The 24,097-nt window shown below is 42.7% G+C and overlaps 1 protein-coding gene across 3 annotated transcripts in view; it reads right to left on the bottom strand.

Annotated features, from left to right (window-relative positions):
* Positions 1–1,648: 1,648 nt before the first annotated feature.
* The window catches only part of ZNF438 (zinc finger protein 438), a 174,511-nt gene continuing 152,062 nt past the window's right edge, over positions 1,649–24,097 (bottom strand). For 2 of the 3 annotated variants that reach the window (XM_080811147.1, XM_080811146.1), the window contains 2 exons: positions 4,070–5,900; positions 1,650–2,685 (listed from right to left, as the gene is read on the bottom strand). In XM_080811147.1, the coding sequence (XP_080667273.1) occupies positions 2,067–2,685; positions 4,070–5,900 (2,450 nt within the window). In that variant the 3' untranslated portion in view covers positions 1,650–2,066. Of the gene's footprint in view, positions 2,686–4,069; positions 5,901–24,097 lie in introns of all 3 variants that reach the window. The other variant, XM_080811145.1, reaches the window with a different exon arrangement.

Genomic DNA, 24,097 nt, shown 5'->3' with positions numbered 1-24,097 from the left:
CATTCTATTCCAAATGAACCCACATGCATAGGCATCCAGTGGGGTCCCTCTGCACTGCACACTTCCTCTCTTAACAAGAGTCTTCTTAAAGATGAGTGCCAACCCCCCCAAACCTAGGGTTTGGGGCCCTGCTGAGACGGGGATCCAGCCAGGCGTGAGCTGGTCACACCTCTTTACCTGGGCTGGTGCCCCATTCCTAAATCTCTTCTTTTTAGAGGTCGACTACACCCTTACACCAAGCACACAAGTGTTGTGCGCTTGGTGTAAGAATCTGTGGTTAAATACTGGCTCTAGGCGGGTGTCACCACAACCTCGGGGACTCAGACTTTCCTTTCCGTGCTGGGTGGGTGTCTCCTGTCCCCACCCCTCTGCTTCATTCATACTCCAGACCCACTCCTCTCTGCCTTAGCCAACTGACCTGTATTTCAGAAATGCTGCTTAATACCTGAGCACCGAGGAGTCTAAATTAGAGTTGGAATCTGAGTTTCATGGTCTGAATTCAAGTAGGATTTTCAGTTGATCTCCTTTTTAAGTGTCTCCAGACCCATCTTCCCCAAACAAACTGGGTGCTGCACTGAATGGCAAAGTGGTTTCATGACTAACCCTGTTCTATAAGTATCAAACAGTGAAGGTCTGACAGGATCCCTTTCAAACTGGGTAGAGCCCGATCGATCAGTAAACTATGGCAAAATCTTCCAGAGGTTTCCACCCTTACCCTCCTTTTCTCAAATTTATAGAACGATTAGCAAAAACGCAAGATATGAGTTTTCCCTTTCTGGACGATTCGAGCCAAATCCTGCTTATGAACACTTGCTTTAAAAACGAGACATTAAAAACAGATGACTTAAGATCCACAAGTTTATCAATTCTAATTCAGTTTCTCCTGCTTAGGCAACTTCCTGCAGCATGGAAAAATGGGCCACATGCACGGTACCTCTGCCCATAGGCTGAAATTCCAGTTGGCCGGCCGCTCACACTCCCCCATTCTAAGAAAATGATTCTGCAGCCAAGGATGGCCCAGAGCTCCAAATGGCAACTTTTCTGATGAGAGGTCACTTCCCAGGAATTTAAGAGGCAACCATTTACTCTTTGACTTTCAAAGTGAACCCTGGGCTTGAAAGGCACAGCGGCTTGGAGAGCCAATGAGCTAGGGACAACCCTGTGAAGTTCCTTGAGGGGGAGGGCAAGCTCTTCAGACACCTCGACATCTGGACTGCACACCTAGTGCACTTTCCAGGTTGTAAATTTCCTGGCCCGAAAGACTATTTGAAAAGAACTTTTAACCAAAAAAGTGGTTTTTTATTAGCTGAAGTACTAAAAAAGTTTTGATTACTTTGATATGGAACACTACAGCTGTAAGGCTTAGCCAACATCTGATCTTCAAGGCAACATACGTTTAAGAAAACAGCAAAATTAAAAAAAAACCCAAAAAAACCTGAGTCCTGGAAACATGGATTTTCAATTACAGTAGACGCGAACCTTATTAAATGTACTGCCCTATAGCCTCTCCTACTACCCCAGCAAATCTGATAAATATCAACACTATACTACACTTGAGACTGAACTGGTTTTGCCACCTGGAAACGTATCACATTTGTTAGTCTACTTGAACAGAAACCAGCTGAACCAAATGACATATGCACACATTCAGACATGCCACAAACTGTATTTGAAGAAAAATCTCTCATCTTTTACATTTCAATCTCCAAATTTTCATCTTTTTATTCATTCTTAAATAAAGTCTAGGACAGTAACAGTTAGTACATAGAATTTTGGGATAAAACTGAATGTAGTTAGAAAAATATACATCAAGGGTTTGTGTGCGTGCGTGTGTATATGCATATATATATATATACACACACACACACACATACATACATACATATATATATTTACTTATTTCATAAGAAAATAAAACTATGTACAAAATCACTTGTGCTCATTCATGCTGATCCTAACTTGTTTGACTTTTATAATGAAGCACCACCCTAGGAACACAAAGCTTTGAGAGAAAGAGAAAGCCAGTAAGCAACACTCTCGTTAACCCCCTTTCCCACCCCAGTATTTCATTGTTCAGGTTTGTCGTCAAGTCCGATCACTCCCTGGTGGCAGAGCGTGTGTAAGATGGTCCATAGCTTGGAAGGGTTCTCACAATTGTGCTGCTGCTCCCAGTGCAGGAGGAGTTCTTCTTTCCTTGGCAGTGTCTGTGTGCATAGGATGCAGTTCAAGCCTGAGTGGGACCGAAGCAGGGGGACGTGGGGGTTGGGACCCGCAGGGGCCCAGGGGGCCGCACCTGCCTCACTGGGTCCTGCCTGGGCTCCTTCAGCCTTTCTGAGGATTTCCATATCCTTCTGGGGATAAAGGCAGAGCTGCCGCTTCAGTTTGGGAAATGTGGGGAACTCCTCCTCAGGGGGACTGTGCTTGTGAAGCAGCTTTCTTCTCTCAGGATGCTGTTTCCAGAAGGGAGCAGCGTATTTCACCAGCTCCTCCTGAGTGCCTCTGCTTCCTGGTAGGATCTCCTCTTGCAGCCGGCCCTGAATTTCCTCTCCGTGGACGTAAAGTAAGTGAAACTTGATTTCGGCGAAAGACTGAGCAGTGATCTGACAGCGGCCACATTTGATCTGTAACTTGACTTCATCTGCCTGGGTGAGGAGGAGGTCCTCTTCCAGGCTTGACTTGTTTTCCCTGGAAAGGGGGAAAAATAGCCAACAGAAGATGTCACAAAAAGCGCCCCTGGAGCTTTTCCTCTCAGATGCTTGCCTTCAGGGATCCAGAACACCCCTGCTGAGAAGTTCCAGGAATGGGGGGAACAGCACCCGGGAAGCAGAGGCCACGGGGAATACCAGCCGTCCCTCCTGCTTGGGGCCGCCTGGTTCTCAAGCTCCCAGCGTCCACTGAGGGAGGGGGTGTTTCCCATCCTGTCTCTCTCCCCCAGAGGGGCTAATGACTCTTTGGTGACCAATGAGGTGTCATCGACTCAAGAGGCAGGTAGCATCAAGTGAAACCTGGCAGGGACCCCGTTGGTTCAGCCATACTGTTGCCCCTCCTCACTACCCTTGAGCGTGCAAAGCAGTTTGGACATTTTACCTAAAAATCAAATTGTACCACAGAAAACTAAGAAGAAGGCAGGGTTTCTTGAGGGAGTCCGCTATGTGCGTTAATGAAAGGCACAGATGCCCGCAAGTGGACAGGAATGCCCGAAGAAAAGCAGAGAAACTATAGAAAAGCCGGGAAGAAACAGGCCAGATGGAAGATTTTAACAAATGTAACGGAGGAAGACACAACTGGATAGAAAGTATCTGGAACAATTAGGACAATTAAGAATGATGAGGGGCAGAGCATCTAAGGTTAGAAAATGTTTAATTTTCCTGGTGCAATGAGAATGGATTTTAGTGAAACTCCCCCCGTCACCTGGTGGAAAGTGGGCAAACGGAGGGAGACCACCTGGTGTAGCCCTGCTCACAGCCCTAAGACCAGACTATGGAACTCCATGGCTTACTGCTGGTTCCTAAAGCCCAGAGCCAGGACCTGCACAGGGCAGCAGTGACACAGGAAACGTTAATCCGGCCTGACAGGAAAAACTGGGCCAACGTCGAGGGCTGGGTCTGGGCACCTGAGGTTGTGGTCAGCGTGGGGCACGTGGAGTCCCCACCATGGGTCAGATTGTATTCTGGGGCAAAGGACAATGTTTAGATGTAAATTCTGTGGCCACAGGTTTGGGGAAAATTAGTTTGCAGAAAGCACCAGGAACCACAGGCAGCACCTTACGGATTCATGTCTCAGAGGCCAAAATCCTCCCTGACTCTGCTGTCGCTGGCAGAGCCCGACCTGGCATGTGCACCCTGCCCTACAGGGGCGAGCATAATGGGCCACCCGCACTGCTCGGAAACCCAAGAGAGATGAGACCACTCTTTACAGAACGAGAAGGAAGAGGCAGCTCCCTGTCGAGATCTTAATCTGGGGGATGCTTTTATGAAGTCACCTTTCTGAATGTGAAATCCCGCTCTGTTCTCCAAACCCAAACCGACCCCCCTCCCTGCCTCCATGCCTACATCCCAGGGTCACTCACCTCTCCCCGGATCCCTCGGTCCCTCGCAAACCCAGGCCTCTGTTCCTCGGCGAGTCCCCCGGCTGCCTCTCTCCGGGGGAGGGCTCTGTGCTGATGACCACCCGGTGTACTTCTTTCAGGTGGCCAAAGTAGACTCTGACGTGACCGAACACCTTGGCACAGAACTCACAGCACACGAGTTTCTTCAGACGGTTCTCGCCATGCTGGAGCCTCATGTGTGCGCTCAGGCTGCCCGAGCGCACATACGCCTTGCGGCACAGGCGACAGCTGTACGGCCGTCTGTTCGTGTGTGTGTTCATGTGGTCTCGGAGGTGCTGCTTGAACTGGAAGTGGTGGTCACACACATGACACCTGTGCCAGGGCTTCTTGAGGCTGGGGAAGCCATTCCGCAGTGTGGAGTTGGGCTTCGGGGATGCGCTGCCGTCCTGCTTCCAGCCCAGGTACTTAGGAGTGAGCGGATTACTGAATAAAACGTCCTGTCCCAGGCTGCCGGGGGCGTGGGGCTGAAGCATGCCTGCTGGAGAAGCCAGGGGAGCCAGGGCGGGCACTATGATCACCGGCTTCGGCATAATGCTGCGGTATTTCTTCAGAGCCCCGGGTTTTTGGTCCCTGGATTCCTGGGGATCGGTTTTCACTCTTTCTTTACTATCTTTACACTTATTAATGATACACTTCCTCCTTTTCCCCTGAAATGCCAACATTTCCTCTGGTACCTTTCGTTTCCGTACTCTTCTCTTCGCTGCCCCGCTGTTCAGTTTGGCTTTGTGGCCTAGATCCAGTCTGGTGGCAGGACAAAAAGTGCTCTCGCAGGGATTTTGCTTTGACAACTGTGGAGCAGGTGCCTTGCCAACTGTTTTGGTGGCTGCATGAAAGCCCTCCGTGATGGAAGCTGTCTGATCAGAGACGGACCTGAGCCCGGGCAGAGAACTGTCTGCTGTGTTAATATCCGACGGACCTTTGCACACCTCCGCTGTTTTCATCCGGGCATAGGGGAGGATTGGCAATTTACCTCTGGGGACTGGAGAGATCAGCTGAACCGTGTTGCCAAAAACAGTGGGTGATAAAATGGTCATGGCTTTTGCAAGATCAACTTGTTCTTTAAGCTTTTCACCAGCAACAGAAGAAGGCTTACTGCAGGTTTTCTTGGTCACCAAGTTCGCTTTGCCTGAAGGCTTTGCGAGATCCTGCTTGCCAGAGAGCTCCTCTGGTGTCGACGATGGTGGGGTGGCAGGAGGGCTCGTATCTCCACGGTCACTGGTCACCAGAGGTGGGGAGTCCCCGGGGCCACCTTGGTTGGTTGGTGCCGCCATGCTAATGCCGGCTGGGGCTTGGTCTCGTGACGGCACTTGCTCCAACAGACCAGCTTTGTGCGGGGGTTCGGGATGGTCAAGTGGGGCGGGGGACACATGGGTTTGGGCAGGAGGTATGCCAGCACCAGTCTCAGAGGAGCTCTGAATGGGTTTCTTTCTTGATCCTTTGTTATTTCTCGGAGGTTGGTATCGAGGAATAGGCAGTTTAATGTTTTCAGGCAGTGGTAATCTGGGCTTCTGGATTGACTGAGCTGAGGCAACGTGTGGCAGAGCAACGAGAGAAAACGTCCCTTCCTGTCCAGCAACCTGCATCAGAGCATAATTCTGGGCAGGCACTCCCAGTGGCTTGGCGTTGATGGAGGGGCCTGGATTCACCTGATCAGAGAGTGATGGGGAATGGCACGATAGCACTCTGGATGTTAGGACCTTGGGCACGATTTTTGGTGCAATGGTCCTAAACTGACTTTTATTTTGCAAACCTTTCCCACTCTGAATCGGTCCAGAAGAGATGTGTGATTCACCTGCAATGACAGTACAATATAAAAAGTCACCCTAGTGTCGCTGTCCTACTGTGGAGAGTTTACTTACCTGCAGTAAGCTCTCAGACCCACCCTGGCCCTTCTGGGCAAACTCCTGTGTTTCTCAAGACCCAGACTTAAAATCAACTCTTACACACCTTCCCAGGGGCTGATTAGTCTCTGCTATGGTTCCAAAGCCCCCAGGATATCACTGACCACTTTCCATGATAATTTATCTCTTTGTATATCCCTACTACTCAACACAGAGCTTCTCAAGAGCTGGCCTCTGTCTTTCCCAAACTGTATACCACAAGTTCACCTTCTCTATGTACCTAGTTCTGGTTCCTGATCTCCCTGACCTCCCGAGCCACAAAGACTCTCCTCTGGTATGTTCTGCTGTGTATTTCATTTATTTTATGGACACGTCTTATTCTCCTTATTAAGCTTTGGGAGAGGAAAGCTTATGTTTAATTCATATCCATATTTCCCACCCTATCTTCAGTGTGAAACAAACGTGTCTTGTATCAAGCTCGTTTCTCTCTTTCAGGACACACCATTTGACCCACTGGCAGTGGGCTGTTTGCACAGCGGAGGAATTCCTGACTGAATGCGAGCTTTGTTGCTGTTCCCCAGGTGACTTGTGAATTTCTTCCCACACCTTTCAAACTGTTTACGTGTGCTTTTGCAATTAAATCACCAGCATGAAAAAAGCTGATGTGACACCTTAAAAAATGTTGAAGGAAAACAAAATGATAAGATATGGAGACAACATAAAAAATACATGAATCACATAAAAACACCTGCTGGGACATTAATAGGAATAATTTTAAGTGGTAACAATAACACTTCCTACTCCTGGGATTTATTAGGTTAATGGAAGACCAATTACAACTTATACGCCAAGAGAATATTAAGGCTACATTTCGATGCACCACTTCTAAGAACTGAATCATCTTTTTTTATTCTCCCGAGACCTCAAGGTCAATCAGGCCTGGCTGTGGAAAAGCTCCCCTTTTCTAGGTGCCTCATTTTAGCCAAACTTCACTCCCACTCACGCTTATGGGGTACTCAGGCCACTCTAGGGACTGGCTATGACAAGCCCACATCCCCTTTCTGAAACCTTTGGGGCCAGATGTATTTTGCTATTTACACTTAAATTTTAGGGAAGTAATAAGACGCATAAACCAAATGTTATGGAAACACCCAGCAGGGTCTGCAGAGCACCCAAATTAAACCTCTTGCCACTTCCGTAGTAAAACAGATGAGTATTCACAAAACCCTGGGACAATTGAAGATTTTTAAAATAGTCTCACTCAGTTCAGGTTTTGCCTCTGAACAAGTTTTGGTACCCAACTATTGGTGAGATAGTTGGGTACCAAATTTCGAAGTTGTGGGTGAAGGATCCAAGGGCAGTTTGGGGGATACCAAGGACACAAAGATGAACGACACAATTTCTGCCTTCAGAAGCTGATAATTAAAACATTGTTAGGGGCACCTGGGTGGCTCAGTGGGTTAAACCCTCTGCCTTTGGCTCCGGTCCTGATCCCAGGGTCCTGGGCTCTCTGCTCAGTGGGGAGCCTGCTTCCCCCGCCTCTCTGCCTATCTCTCTGCCTGTTTGTGATCTCTCTCTCTCTGTCAAATACATAAATAAAATCTTAAAAAAATTTTTTTTAAATCAGCCTAGATTTTAATGTCTACAGTTACCAAAACTAACAATTTTAGCAGAGAGCTGTTTCTTTTGGCAAAAATGACGCTCCTCACATATAAGTAGCACAGTAGGAATAAGGGTGAAATGAATACTGACCAACTTGTTTTAGAAAGTAATCACTCCCTGGTGATGAAAAAGTATGTTAAAAACACATTTCATGTGGCAGTTTGCATTAGAGTAAGAAGCAAAAAGAGGAGCACGATGGTCTGGATAAACTCAGGTTGGAATAACTGTGTGATCTGTTGGGATCCTTCTCAGCTTTGTTTCCATGAAGTTCATGGGTAAATAAACAAGCCGATCACCTCACAACAGTCTCCCAAATGGGTCTGCCACATTGGCTTCTTCTTCCTGAATACTTTGATTTATTTTCTGGTTCTGTATTTATGGCTTTTAAATTTAAATGTCTTTCATTTTAAGCCTTATCTTCTCATCTTTGTGGAAGAAGTACAGAAATAAGTTGTAAAGAAATATGTTAAATCAGGATTGAGTTTACAAAAAGTTTAATGTTATTGAAAGCTCTCGTTTGCTTAAAGACAAGGCTTAATAAATAATTATGTTAGTGATAATAATGGTCATGGCATCTACACAACAAATTGAAGAGGGAGGAAGAGGAGAGAAAACATGGGGTCCTTCAGATCTGCTTCATACTTGCAACGGACTAAGCACAGAAGAACTGGAAGAAAGGCTACTCTGTTTTTTTGTTTTAAATATTTTTTTATTTATTTGACAGAGATCACAAGTAGGCAGAGAGGCAGGCAGAGAGAGAGGAGGAAGAAGGCTCCCCGCAGAGCAGAGAGCCCGATGCGGGGCTCGATCCCAGTACACTGGGATCATGAACTGAGCCGAAGACAGAGGCTTTAACCCACTGAGCCACCCAGGCGCCCTGCGGCTACTCTGTTCTTCATCAGTCATAAATCCTCTTGAATAACATGTGACAATACTACATCATAGAACAAGACACATTACCTCACTCCTTTGCTAAAAATTGTCCAATGGCTCTTCATCTCAGAACCCAAGCCAAAGTCATTGCCATGGCGTGAGAGGCATTATGGCATGGGCTCCTGGGAACCTCTCTGACTGACTTCCTCTGTTCACTACCCTCCAGCCAAGGTGGCCTCTTTGCTGTTCCTTCCAGGTGCCACATATCCGCTTCCTTAGCCTTTACATTTGCTCTGCTCACTGCCAGGAAGCCCCTTCTCCCTCCAGACAAATCCCGGTATTTGTTGCAGCATTTCCTTCAAGTCTGGTCAAATCGCTTTTTCCCGGTGAGCCTTCTCTGACCATCTTAATTGAAACTACCCCCTTCTGAACTCCCCACCTCCTTTCCTGTTGTAATTTTCTCGAGCACATTGGCTCCATCTCCTGGACTACGTTATGGGCCACTGCCTTCCCTCACGGAAGTGGACTTCTTGAAGGCAGAGTCTGTCTATGATTCCAGGATCTAGAACAGTGTTGGGCATGTGGCAGAAATGTCATAATTGTAATTACTTGTTGAAGTTGTAAGTGGCAATTAAGTGACTCATGGCTGAAATAAAGAATTTACAGATTCAGCTTAAAAAATTGTCTTTAAAAAAAAGAAAGGGGACCACAGTTTAAAAGTAAACTTCAACTTTTCCAGATTTTCAAAATTAAAAGAGGAGAGGATCTATGTCCAGAAAAAAATTTTTTTTCAACTTAATTTCACTGTCAGAATAAGAAACTGGGTTAGCATCACGATAAAACCGTTTAATACAAAGGGGATCGGTGAGGCCTGCTGATTAACCATCTGAGGGAGGAAGAGAGAACAGTAAATTATGGTGCTTGGGTACAAGATAACACAGAGCAACGAGCAAGCTCTGAAGAAGAAACTGTTTTTTTTCTTTTCTTTTCTTTTTTAAAAAAAGATATCCACAGAAGGGTAAAGCGGGAACTGAAGAGGGAAAAAACAACTGGAAATGGAAAAACTGAACCTCAAAGGCAGAGAATGGTGATGTCAACGTGAAGAAGAGCAGAAATAACAAAGACCAGAAGGTACAGCTGAAGCAACAATCTGTGGTCAAGGTCAATTCAAAGTCTCTAAAGATTTAAGTTGTGAAGGGGCTTCCTATTTTTTATGACCAAGTATAAGAAAGCAAGCTTCTGACAGTGAAGGTTTCCAGAAATGAAACTAGATATACTTTAGAGAGCCATCCAAAAGGGAGCGAGCTAATTATGATGCATTTAAAGTTAATGTGCTTTGATTGATCTTCAAAAGTTTCTACATTACGGTGGAAATAAAATCACACAGGAAGAATAAGGCCATTCAAAGGAAAAGAAGGCCGACTGTGATCTGGGAGCAGAGGGAAGCCTTTGGGGTCCCTGGCTGCCCCAGTGTGGGAGAACACTGAGTGGTGAGCAGCACAGGCAGCCTGAAACAACAGTCCGAGGTGCCATGTACGATGCCTCCCAGACAGAGCCAACTCTCTAGTCTGCTGCAATTCAAAGAAGTAGATCTGGGGGTAGAACTGTTGATCAGTTGTCTTCATGAGCAACAATTAGAGGGTAATCACAAGAAATCTGTGGGGTGAAAGATATGGCCTTACTAGATAAATGTAAACTCAGCATGCGGGCCTGGATCTATCAGGAAGTGTGGACAAGGGTGAGGGTGTCCATGAAGGTGGTGATACGTCCCTTTTCCCAGAATCATTAATGATGGAATGACACGGAATACGGCGATTCATTAGAAGAAATGTAAGGCAGGAGAAAGAGGACAAGGTCCCCAAAGAGAAGAAAAGTAACCCCTAGAGATTATTTAAATATGTCCAACAATAGGGACATCATAAAATAACCCTCCAACCATCCAATGTAACGCCATGCAACAGTAAGAAAGACGGGTGAGCTAGATCCATCTAGAATATTCTCCAAGATGAGATGTATAGTGTGCTATCACTTGGATTAAAAAAAAATAGTGAGATACACACACAAATATATTCCTTTTATGCAGAGAATATCTCTGAAGGGAAGCAAAAGAAACTGGCATTCATGGTGGCCTTGGGTTTGGGGGACACGGGAAACGAAGCAGTCAGAATGGGATACAACACGCTTCTCTTCCACTGAGCACTTCCTGTGCCTGGCACACAGGAGGTGCCTGCAAATATCTGTTGGAGGAATTCAAGGACAATGAAGTTTCCCTTTTGAATCTGTTTTTAAAATGGGTACCTTTGGGTATAAGTCACGGTGGGTAAGTGTGTATCTACATAAATGAGTGTGTCTAGATTCCACATGGCATGTCTTCTGTTTTCCTTGCCTGTTTAAGGACAAGAATTGCTAACGATGAGGGAAGTAATCTAATCATCTGACAGGCCGTGCATAACCACCCCCCAAAGTTAAACACTGAGAAGTACGAGAGCTCATTATTTCCCAAGGACAATGGGAGTCCTGAGAATTGTTCCCGCAAACAGTGGGCTCTTTAGGATAAAACAAGGCAATTTGCAATAAAGGTCAGTTATGCTAGAATAACTACAGGTTTTTGTTTTTTTTTTAAAGTAGTTTGAACAATAGGAGTTGTAAGAGAAGCTGAAAATGCTGTTAGCTTTTTAAAACTCTAAAACACGAGGACAGCGTGACTGTACGAAGTCTTTCTTGGCAATGCAGCTGCAATGGTGGTTTGCTCCACAAGCATTTACAAGGCCTCCCCAGATGGTGTGACCTGAAAACCCTCCCCGTCACCTACTGAATTATAGATCTCAAAGAACTGTGCACTAAATAACGAGAAGTAGAAATTTCCAGTGACATTCATAATTTCTGGAAATCCTGCAAAATTTCCCATAACACAGTTAAAGAGACTCACAGGACTCACAGGCACTAAACATGGACTTTTATTAACTGAAAACATAAAAGGTTCACTCAGTAAAATTAATTTTGTGCAATTATACAATGTGAAACTGAATATTAGGATTTTAAATATGGACTGTTTTTACTACATTAAGCATATTAAAAATAACTATTTTGCAAAGTGACATTTACAGTTGGTGAAAAATTGACGGAACTATGGATTAAAGGAAAACACGGAGGTATGGAGTCCTTACTGTGGGCTGGGATCTGTGCTAGGTCTTTTCACTGAGCCCTCACACAAACGTTGCAAGTAACTTATTGTCCCCTTTTCACAGACTGAGAAAAACGAGATTTCAGGAAGTTAACCAATTGCCAAAGTCCACACCACGCAGATCTGTCCCATTCTGATTTGAAGCAATGAACTTTCCCTCCTTTGTTCTCCCCTCAAAGGGGCTACATTATAAACAAAGTTGTCCTATTTAACTATAAGATATAATGTTGTCTCTGAATTTTAAGGAGAGGAAAAAAGGGGAAACTTGAAACAGGAATGACTTGTCATATTCCAAAACTTCCGTTTACCATTAAATGAGACTTTCTGAAAGCCCACTCACTAGAGAGAATTCTAGTAGTCGTTAAAGTCATTTAATGACTATTAAGATAGTCATTAAAGGTTAAAGCAGATTTTTTAAAGTTGACTTTGCCCTTACTATCCATAGGACTCTGATAAGTCCAATGACGTTACCAGACCTACTTGTTTGGAGAAGGTAAATGTGTGTCCTCCTCCTCCTCCAACACCACCAAAGGACTGGTCTGACATGTGTTGGCAGCAGGCAGAGACAGCAGAGGGAGGAATGAGGGCTTGATGTTACTAAGTGCCAGCATGGAAGCCAGCTTGATCACAGTCTCACAACAAGGCCTAGACAATACTAAGAGACAAGCACAAGGGCGGGCGATTCTGTCAATGACTGCAATCATCAATTCACTCCCTCATTTCCCCTGGCACAACCAAGGCCTGCTCTGTGACTTCTGAGTGAAGTTGGTCCCGCTCGTCCCTCTGTTGGTTTGGGCACAGTTCCATTACCCCACCTGCTTGGGACCCCTCCGGCCTTCTGCTGAACATGGAGTAGTGAACGGGCAGAGGGAGGAGAGTCCCCGCTCTTGAAACAGGCTCCCTGACCTAGGCTCAGAACACAAGTGCTGCCAAAGTCTTAGCCACAAAAGAGCCAAAACTTTCAGATGTTGTTTAGGTTTTAATTTTCTTAAACTGTAGAACCCTATTTTTTTTTTTTTTATTTATTCATTTGACAGAGAGAGACCACAAGTAGGCAGAGCAACAGACAGAGAGAGACGGGGAAGCAGGCTCCCTGCTGAGCAGAGAGCCCGATGTGGGGCTCGATCCCAGGACTCTGGGATCATGACCTGAGCCGAAGGCAGAGGCTTAACCCACTGAGCCACCCAGGCGCCCCTAGAACCCTATTTTTAATTTTATTTGCTGGCATCCCTGTTCTCCCTCTCACTTGGCTTTCAAATGATAAATTCCAGTTGGGGTTCAAACTGTTTCCCAAGATGGTCTCTGGTTAAAACATATTTGGTTAAACCCTGGAGAAGTAGGAGATAAAAGAAACAGCTCATAACACAAGGGAGCTCAACTTCATTTTCTCTGAAAAACCTATAAACACACTGAGCCATTGCCTACCCTCTCTCCAAGGCACCGCCCAGCCTCTGCAGCAACAGAGTCAACAAGAATTCCTTCAGCACTGACTACAGAGTACACTGTACAATGTGCTGGCAACAGGCACACTGTTGTTTTGTGTCTAAAGACTCAGGATGCCAAATATCATTTCTAGTCCACTTATCTGGAGCACTAAGACCTCCTAGAGTCAGTACATCTAGGACCCAGATTTCAGGCAATCTGATACCATACAAATAGGCACTTCCCCAATCAGGTATCTTGTATCCAGAGTTCAGTTTTGTCCATTCTGCTCACACACTTCCCTGCTCTGTAGAGCCATGCTCTCAGCTAATGCCTTCTCCTTCCCTCCTCTAATGACACCCCCAAGTGACAGCCAGGCACCCTCCCTGCAGCAAGGGACTGTGAGACCAGTCCTGCCAGACAGTGAATTCATTCCCTCGATTAGCAAGAAAGGGGATGCTTGCTGAGCACTGGTTTCTTCACTTCCTAGCACTTATCAGACACTTTACATGCACTATGTCATTTAATTGTCACAAAAACCTGAGTTAGAAATTTCCATTAAGGGGTGCCTGGGTAGTGCAGTCAGTTAAGCGTCTGACTCTTGATTTTAGCTCAGGTCCTGACCTCATGGGTCGGGAGCTGGAGGTCCATATCAGGCTCTGTGCTCAGCACGAATTTGCCTGGATATTCTCTCCCTCTGCCCTTTCCCCAACTTGTGCATGTGCCTCCCCATCGCTCTCAAATAAATAAATTAATTAAAAATCTTTAAAAAAAAGAGAGAGTAAGAGTGATTATTGCGAAGTACTTTTTATAGATCAAGACTTTGAAGCTGGTTCAGTAACGGTGCTGGGACTCAAAACCCTGGCCTGGTGGACATGCTGACTGAGCTTACTGAGCACAGTGATGGCCTCTATCATGGTCAGTGAAAACATGGGGCTTGGGGTTCAGAAAGGTGTGGTTTCAGCTCCTGGCTTTATCTTGCGGCTTGGGAAAGTCACTCTCTGAGCCTAACTGTCCCATTTACAAAATGGGCATAAGAATATCTTGCTGCAAAGGTCACGGTCAGGATTAAATGAAAAAAGTACCCATGAAGGTGCCAGGATAGTGCCTATGACAGTTAGATGCTCAGCAGACATTAACCTTTCGCTTTCTCTTGACAAGAAGTCTATGAGGTTCCCAACAGTTATTTTTGGTGAGAAGGAAAAAAAAAAGCACAAATCTTGAATGCTAATCATATGGAAATAGTACTGAATCCTTAAACTGATGTTTCTTTTTTGAAAAGTAAATAAAGGAAAGAGGGAAGGAATGGCTATTATTTGTGAATAATGGTCCCAATAAAATTGTAAAGCATTTTTTCCTTCACACTGCTCTCCAGCCACCTCTTAGGGCAACTCCACTGTCCCCAAATCTCAGCTCTCCTATCAACCCCTCTTCCTTCCTGCCCCCAAGTTTCCCATCCCAGTTGACAAAGTGCTAATCAGAGGAACCATTATAGTGAAGAGGAGTTAACATATGTGCATTTTAAAGAGCTGTTTACTGGGACACTCTTCCCTGATTTTGTTTATATTGAGTATAGAGGTTAATTGCCTGCCCTGGCCAGGAAGAAAGTCACTCCCCTTAGCAGACTGGGAGTGGGGGTGAGCCCAGGTCTCAGCGGCCCTGGAAGGGAAGGAGCCTAGAGCAGAACTAGGGATGCTGGCCACAGCTCTACAGGACCTGAGAGCAAGAGCCATGGTGATTTTGCCATTTAGGAGGGAAAATATCCTCTCACAGAGGACAGGGACAGGTCAACCATAATTTGAGACCACTTTCTTGTAGATTTCAGTGTTTTGGGTGAGGAAGTCATTAAGAAGAAAATTGAAGATAGCTTAAAAAAAGATACAAGGGAAAGGTGGGTGCAGAAAGAGGAGCCCATAAAATTAAATAAATTAGACATGTAAATATATCAGGAAGCAAGAGGAAATAAGCATTCTTTATGAAAGAATTTGAAATTCCATTACCTAAAATGTTAATGGCAATAAAAGGAAAACTAATATGACAGGGTTTGTTAAGTTCAAGTAACTAATTATTCTTTTTGGACCACATATTTCATGTCCCAAATGAAAAAAAGATATAAAAAGCTTTATAATTTAAAATACATTTTAATAATCCTCCATTTCAATGAATGTTTCCTTCATTTTAATTATCAGTCCTTTTATCAGTCCTTATTTCTGGGAGGAATTTTTGATTTCAAGTGCTTCTGATGAAAAGCAGTTGAGAACTATGAAATCTTTGAATTTTTAATACAGTTAAAAAGATAAAGTTATTAATCTTTTTGGCCAAAAAAATTATAACATGCACAAGACTGTATTAATTATTACAAAACAGTCAATTTTGTATCTTTACCCAAATCTAAGAATGACTGAGTAGGATAAAAACGTAACAGTTTAATGATCTATGGGGGACACAAAGAAGACAAATAGAAACTCATGAAATGCTTTATTAATTCCATCCTCCCATTCTTATTCTTACTGTTAATATTAACTAGAATTATTAAGACTCAGTTGGGCCACACAACTGAAATTCAGAACAGTTTGAAACTGAACTTGATCCAGGTAAAAACATCACATCACTTCAGTTGATGTCCTACCCCTCCTAGCAAACACCTGTGTGCACCATCCTTCCAGGAGATTCCGACATTTTCTGAGTCAGTAGTTTTTCAACACAATGGGTGGGCAGGGAAACATCTCCCGCAGAAGAGCTTTCGTAAGCCACACGGATGTCTCATGGCAAGAATGCTTTGACCAGCAAATTAAAAATGGGCCCCTTTTTAATCATATTTTAATATCAGTTGGAATGGTTAGGAATCTGGGATGAGTAACAAGATGGCAGTTAGTGAAGAAAACCTTTTCCTTAGTGGGATAAACAGAAAGATAAGGTTTCAACATGAGAATGTGCAGTCAGTTGGAACAATTAAACCAGGACACATGCAGAAGGCTCTTGCCTTTGGTCAAAGTACCATTTTTATGAAACCAAAGCGGCAAAGATCACAGTATGGTTAAAAGCAAGGGACTGGAATCACGAAGACAGTTTTATACTGTGATTTCAAGAGGAGATTTACTTTATAGAATGGGTAATTTTTAAGAAGCATCCAAACTGCATTTTTAAAAATGAAGTAATTGTTCCACCGCTTTATGGTATGGTTTTACAGATGTTTTGTTTTCACTTCTGATTTATCTTCAACTCAGTGATTTACAACCCTTTTTTGCTGCAAGTTTTTCTCTACCTCAGCTTTTATGTCAAATAGTTCATGATTTGTAAGTGCAAAGGCACAGGACTGTGTATCCCTTTGTCATGGGGATAATTATTCCCTAAACTCCTGCTTGGTAAAGTCTTGACTGAATTATTTCTTAGTCAAGACACACCTTGATTAATATAGAGAGATCACCTAGAATACAGACACACTGAAAAAAAAAATAAGGACAATGAAGCAGCAGACGCTCGCTAGTACTGAGGTAACTGCATGAGCGGTGGTTACCTTTGTGAAATGGACCAGATTGGTTATGTAGGAGTTAATCGGCAAATACTGATTCTGAGGTGCAGCTGAGGTCGTCAGATGCCGACCTGAGCTACCACAGAGAGAGAAATCATCAGAGCCGGAAAGCTGTGGGACCACTTTGGAATCCTTTCCTTGTTGATTCTGCCTGGCTTCTTCTCCATCAATACCTTTCCTGTAATTTGGATGGCAATGATAAAGTCTAGTTGAAGGAACATGTACTCTCATCTACACGTGAGAAACGCGTCAGAGTTAACCCTCCATCTTCCCTGAAGAGATGCAGTGATTATGCAGTCCACCTGCACTCCCTTTTTCTCAAGGCTCTGCTCAGTGGTACGTGTGTGTGCTGAGGTAGATGACCCCTGGTTCTGGAGCAAGCCTAATGGCTGACCATCCGTGGACACTGCTAGCATATGCTGGGTTCACCCCACTGCTATCTTCCTACGGCACCTACCCTAACTGGTCCCACACTGTGCTCTCCACTCCCACTGCTTGCTGCCTGGCACTGAGGAATCCAACCACTGTCAACAACAGACAACAATACAAATTTAAAGTTCCCAGTGTCAAACTGCAGACCTATTCCACAATCTTTTATCCCTAGGAGACTCCCTTCAGTTCCTCACTGGGGTTAGCTCAGGTTTCTTTCAATGCTTTTCTGAGGCGCGCTCTCTCTCTCCCCCGCCCTTATGCCCGTGTCTCACTCTCTCTCTTGCCAATGATTTTTGGCATTGACTCTGCAATGGACAAAATGTTTGTGTTTCCCCCAAATTCATATATTGAAATCCTAATGCCCCAGCATAATGGTATTTAAAGGTGGGGCCATTGGGAGATCATTAGATCATGAGGGTAGAACCCTTATGAATAGGATTAATGTCTTCATAAAAGAGACCTCACAGAATACAATGAAAAGATAGCAGTTTGCAACCCAGAAGAGGGCTCTGAAGGGGAGCAGAATACATGACACCAAATATGCTACTTTGGCATAAAGATTATTTTGAGCTAAAGGCAACCAGACATAGAAGACTCAAGAAAAACTTTTACCTCTTCCTAACTACCTGAAAGAATTTTCCTAGGGAGCCTGGCTCAGAGAGAGGGGTATTACCAGAGACACGTTTTATCTGAATGCCCCATCTCTATGACAGGACAAACATCTAATTACCAAACATCTGCTCTTCTTATCATCTTATGAATTACCCTCCTCCTCTTTGGAGCCCCAGGCCCCTATCCCATTCCTTAGCTCAGGATGGCCTATAAACCTCAATTCCCCAACTTGTCTTTGGGTCACACTGTCTTTGTGGGGCCTGCATTCAGACATAATTAAATTTGTTTTTCTCCTGTCCTGTGTTAATTTTATGATTAGGTTAGCCAAATAACAAAAAAGGGTAGAGGAGAAATTTTTCCTCCCCAACAGTTGTCGCCAGAATCTGACCATGTTGGCACCCTGATCTTGTACTTTCAGCCTCCAGAATTATGAGAAATAAATTCCTGTTGCTTATAGCCACTTATTCTATGGTACTTTGCTATAGCAGCCTGGATTGACTAAGACCTCATGGACAAAAGAGAAGTCATCAAGTAGAAAATCACTTACTGTTCCTTATTTCTATTTCTAGATTCTTATATGTAATTAAACAACAGAAATAAATTTCCTATTCTGGGGTGAGGGGAAAGGAGGGAGAAGCACTGTTACTCTAAATATACAATTCATCTCAAGTCCTGAGACACTAAAATGTAAAAAAATGTGCATTTTAGAATAAGGAAATGGGAGTATTTCCAACCCTGTTCTGTACCTCATACTTCTCTCTAGGCCCCTCCTGGTGCTTCGGGGATCCTCTACCATCAGTGAGCTCCCAGTCTTCCCTGACCATCCTATCTAAAAGTACCTGCTCAGCCCCATGTGATCACCTGCTGTTTCTTTCTCTGCTCTTACTGTCCCCTTCATTATAATATTATATTATCTGTTTCCTCCTGTTGGAATATAAGCTCCAAGCAAGAGGAGCTTATTTTATTCACTGCCAAGACCTCCGTCTCCAGATCAGTATCTGATACACAGCCATCGCACAGTATGTTATTTACTAAATGAGTGAACTATTAACTCTCAACTATATTGTCTTGCTTTCTCCTTTGCTTTTGCTGAACACAAAAATATAAAGAGCGAGACACCAATTAGGAGTATTTGGGCTCTATCTCCTCCTCAGGCTACTGCCCTAACTCCTTTCTTTTCTTCATGAGAAAATTAAATAGTAGTTAGTATATATGGTCCCTGTCTCTATTCACCAGCTTCTATTCATTCCTCAATCCCCTATACCTTAAATTCCATTGTGTAGTACTAAAATGTCCTTCTGTCAGGAGTCAGATTTTGTGCTTAATTTATTATATCTCATTTAATCCTCCACCAACTCTTAATATCTCCAGTCTACAGATACAGAAACGGAGTATTTCTTGAAAGGGCACAAGGCTGGTAAGTGAGAGTAAAATTTGAACCCAGGTCTGTCTGGCACTAAAGCTGTTCTCCCTTACATTCCAACACACTGAACTTATTACTAAAGTGTTTTACAACTTATCTATTTACATGTCAGTCTCCTCTGGTGGCTGGTGAGTGCCATATAATAGGAAGCCATAGCATCATTGATGGAGAGAGAGTTAACACACAGAGTGATTCCCTTCAGTGTCCTGGGCCATTCTTGCCTGGGTGGCCTTCTTTTACAGAGCTTCTAGTGAGCAAATCAGGTTCACACCAAAATGTCAATCTTTAAAAGCAATAATTACACAATAAATTTAATGGCACTTCCAAATACTGACGTATTTTTTTATGATGTGAATGAAGAAAAAAATTATTACAAAGGTGTTTTATAATTTTAGAGATAATACAGGTTTTGTAATCCTACACCACCTGCTTTTGAAATGAAGTCATTGAAGAACACTGGGACTGAACAAAAAAGTCTAAAAATGCTGAAAGAACTTCTGGATTCCTCATGTGGCAAGTCCTGCCCCTTTAATAAACTTGATCAAACATCAGGGCTTCTGTGCTATGGCCTATGGTTTGGATCTGGGGGATTTCCTTTTTTGGTGGTGGCGGGGGAGAGGGAGTTCCTCAGGGAAAAGCAAACAAATTACATCACATATTAAAAGGAGGGCAGAGGTCTGGCTTTGGTTCTTCCTTTTGCTACTGGAATGCATCTGAGCAAGATAATAATCCTTATTGGATTTTAGTTGCCTCCTTTAACAAGAGAGGATTACAATGGATCATCACGTCTCAAAGTGTGGTCTGCCAACCCTGGGAAGGGTCCCAACACTGTCTTCTCATACTAATAACAAGATGAAATTTGCCTTTCCCAGTGCGTTGATCTTTGCATCTGTTGCACTAATGGGACAAAAGGGAGAATTGGGTAAAACTGCTGACACCTTAGCCTGAATTCAGGCAGTGACAGCAAAGTGTCCACACAGTCATATTCTTTACCAACACACTTTCTCAGTACAGTAACACAGAGGCAGCACAAAATTTTAGTTTTATAAAAACCATGCCTTTTACATGCCTTTTTAAAACTCTGTGTGATGGAATGGTTCATACTCATAGAACCGCCCGCTGCACACCGAAGGATGACTTGAGGCCAAGCACTTGAGCCACGGAGGTGCAAAGCTGAACTAGTGGCTTTTGTCACGGAATGCCACTTCTACCTGACACTACAGCTGACAGACACATATTGAAAGAGCATGGTCAAATTTAGGTACTTGGCAGACATTTTCTCAAAAGTGAATGAACAGAGCTTGTCACTACAAGAAAAAACATCTGATGGTAACCGTTGCCAGTGATAAAAATCATTCTTAAAAGCGACAGAATTTTGGAAAACATGACTCCATCACTGGGAGCTTGAAGCTTCCCAATACTCAATGATTTTTGAAATGAGACTGGCAGTTACATTAACAAATCTTTCAAATACTAAGTAAAATGTTATACAGAAGATCTGCAAACTCAATGAACTTTCCTCCCCAAAAAACCAATACTTGATGTTACACGCATGGTTAAAAGACTCACTCAAGAGTAAGACCAAAAAGTGGAAAAAGAGAAGTACCTTGATGTGGTTTCAATTTCTCATTACAACTAAACTTTAAGAAGTGACCTGACTTATTTGAAGTCATTTACAGTTATCGGACATATTATGGTGTTGTATCAAAGAAAAAGAGGAACAATTACCTGAAAAGGCTATTAATATACTCCCTCTGTTTCCAGCTACTGGAAAGCTAGATTTCCTACAAACACCTCAACATAAATGACATATCACAACATACTGTAAGTAAGACCAGATGTGTGACTCTGCCATTTTTAATGAAGCCAGACTTGTAAGACATATTTGCAAAGAACAAAAGTCAATGCCAGTCTTCTCATTAAATGTTTCTAATTACATAAAATAGGTTACTTATATTAAGCTCTAATGAACTTCTTATTCTTATTTTAAAATGAACTCACAAATATATATATATATTTTCAGTTTATAATCTCAAATATGATAAATACCAATAGATATAATAGATATACACAAATGTTCTTTAGAGTCCTCAAATTTTTAGGAGTATAAAGGGGTCCTGAAACTAAAAAGTTTGAGAATTCCACTTAGATAAAATCTAATGTCCCAGCTCTTCTGAGAGTCTGTGAATTTTTTTGTTGGGTTTGTGAATGAGAACATAAGATAAAATCTGGAAATGTCTTGCTTTTGGTTGATAAGTTTCTATTTCTTTCACTGTGGTTTCCTGTGAGAATATAATACGGCAGATCCACAGGACAGAGTTTTGAAAATAAAGCATCTAAAGGTAATTTATCCTAATAAAAATATCAACTATAATTAAGACTTCAGTAGTTGAAAATGTTAGAACGAAGATTAAGTAATGAAATGCTTGACAAAAATCTTACAAAGGTGTAATGCTTCAGAAATTTATTTTACTTAGTGTGAATTTATATTCATGGAATAGCTCATAAATTACATTTAAACTAATGATGTTTGTATTTTCCCCCAGTTTAAAGAAATGTCATCACAAGGTTCTCTTGGTAGTATAAAATCTTTTAAAACGTAGAGCACTGTTTTTAAAGAACTTGTAACAAGATGCATTCAAAATCATTTTAAATTATTTTATCAAAACAAAACTAGTACGTTTTTGTTTCTAGTATAAGTTGCATGTTGAAGTTTCTGTAAGGATCTTAATAATTTTGGTGCCAATTAATTTACAGATAGGACAGTATGTTTATTCCATTAAAGCATACTAAGACTTATGTACTTATTAGTATTAGACTTTTACAAACATGAAATGCCTAGCCTACATTTCTGTCTTGCAAAGCATCCTAAATACCTCTGTCAAACTTCTTTGCTTTTATCCCAGCTCAACTCATCACACCAACCATCTGCATAAATAAAGATGTAAGCATCTGCTATATGGCAAATGGTCTCAGGGGCAGATGCTTCCATCCTTGTGTTCATGTCACTGGGGCTGGATACATTATTTGAACAGATGTACACAATCTGAAAGTGTTGTATCCCTCAGTGAAATGTCTCCAACTGCTTTCTATCAAAGAACATAAATGCTATTTGCACCTGCATTTATGTTAATAATATAAAGGCAGCGGGGGTTCTGACAAAGTGGAATGTGATGCTATGAAATATATTTGCATGGTTAATTGGAGCTTCTGAGAGACTCTGCTGCCAAATGGCCGCAATGACATTGATACATGCCCAAGCGGACTATCTGATTAGTAGCCTGTTTTTTTTAAGCAGGGGAATATGGCTATTTCAAACAACAAACTCATAATCTGAATTTACTAATAAGAATATTCTAAACCCTAGCATGATAGCTCAAAATAGGAAAATAACTTCCAATATAAGGTCTACCTGATAAGCTGCAGGCCACCCAGGTCATTTCCATTTTGTTCTATAAGGAAATTTCTGTAGGTATTTGTGTGTTTTCCATTTGTAATGCTGTCAACAGCATAACATACCAATAATCTATAGTGGTATTTTGCAGAGGTTATTACACTGGAAAGTTCCAATTTCCAACATTAAGTAAGTTAACCAAAACCAGCTTGAAAATGTCAATTTGTAGATAGTCTATGACATAAAATGGTACCAAAAGTCCAAGAACAGCATTTATACCACTAGTTAAGATCAAACTGTTTCCATATGAATGCCACATATTTGGAAACTTAATATGTTGGTAATACATAGGGAATGATTCCTCCCCCACCCACCAATAATGAGGTGACAAAGCCATGTTAACCACTAAACGCAAAGCATCAGATTATAGTGGTTCTCCTTGCTACTGTGCATTAAATATGAGGGCTGAAAAGCTAAAGAATTTGCATTAATAGTTGTATTCATAGCTTTACTGAGCTAAAAACTTGCGGTCTCTTTCAAATAATATATTTATTACTTTATTTTTATTGTTTTAAAAGATTTTATTTATTTGAGAGAGAGAGCGCATGAGAGCACAAGTGGTGGGAAGGGACAGAGGGAGAGGGAGAAACAGACTTCCCACTGAGCCGGCAGCCCAACACGGGGCCCGATTCCAAGACCCTGAGATCAGGATGTGACCTGAAGGCAGACACTTAACAGACTGAGCAACCCAGGCACCTTATATTTATTACTTTATGAAATTGACATTGATAATATCAGTGTGTTGATAAAATCAAAGTGTTCCCTGAGTTTTAGTATGCTATACTCACAAATACCAAAAATCAACTTTGCACAAAATTCTTATATTTGAGCTAAATTTTACCCAAAGTAACTTATTTGGCACATTATTCTGAGATTTACATTGCGCTTTAAAAGAATTTACAAGGTAAATTATAGTTGATCCTCATCATTTCCAGATTCTAGAGGTAAAAATTTCACCTGCTTGCTAAAATTTCTTTACAGTCCCCAAATCCATACTGGTGATGCCTGCATGGTCATCTGTGGACACGCACAAGCGAAACACGCGAGTCATGCCACGCACACATTCTCAGCCGTGGCTGATGCTCTCTGCCTTCTTGCAGCTCTTCTATTACAAACAAGTGTCATTTTCGTGCTCTATTTAGTGTTACCTTTTTCTTATTTTTTTTCCCTTTTTGGTTGGTGATTTCACTGTCAAGCATAGGGCTGCTATGCTGTCCAGTGTTCCTAAGTGTGAGAAAACACGGATGTGCTTTGTAGAAAAAAGACACATGTTAGATAAGCTTTGCTTAAGGCATGAGTGATCATGCTGTGTCTGTGAGCTCAGGGTTAAGGACTCCACAGAAAGCTAGGTTCTGTACTGATAGTTGATGAAAATACTGTGCTGTGACCAGAGTCTCACGGGAACCTAATGATGTGGAGCAATAGTTCAGTATTAGCTACGACCTTATAGCGTGGGGCTCTCATGAATGAGGAGCATCAACTGTATCTTATCCCATCTGGCTGGTCCAGAGCAAGAATTACTGTTCCCAGTTGAGAGATGAAGGGACTGAGGCT

This window comes from Martes martes (genome assembly GCF_963455335.1).
Source record: "Martes martes genome assembly, chromosome: 8".
In the NCBI taxonomy this organism is placed as follows: Eukaryota; Metazoa; Chordata; class Mammalia; order Carnivora; family Mustelidae; genus Martes; species Martes martes.
This window is presented reverse-complemented; position numbering and strand designations above follow the sequence as displayed.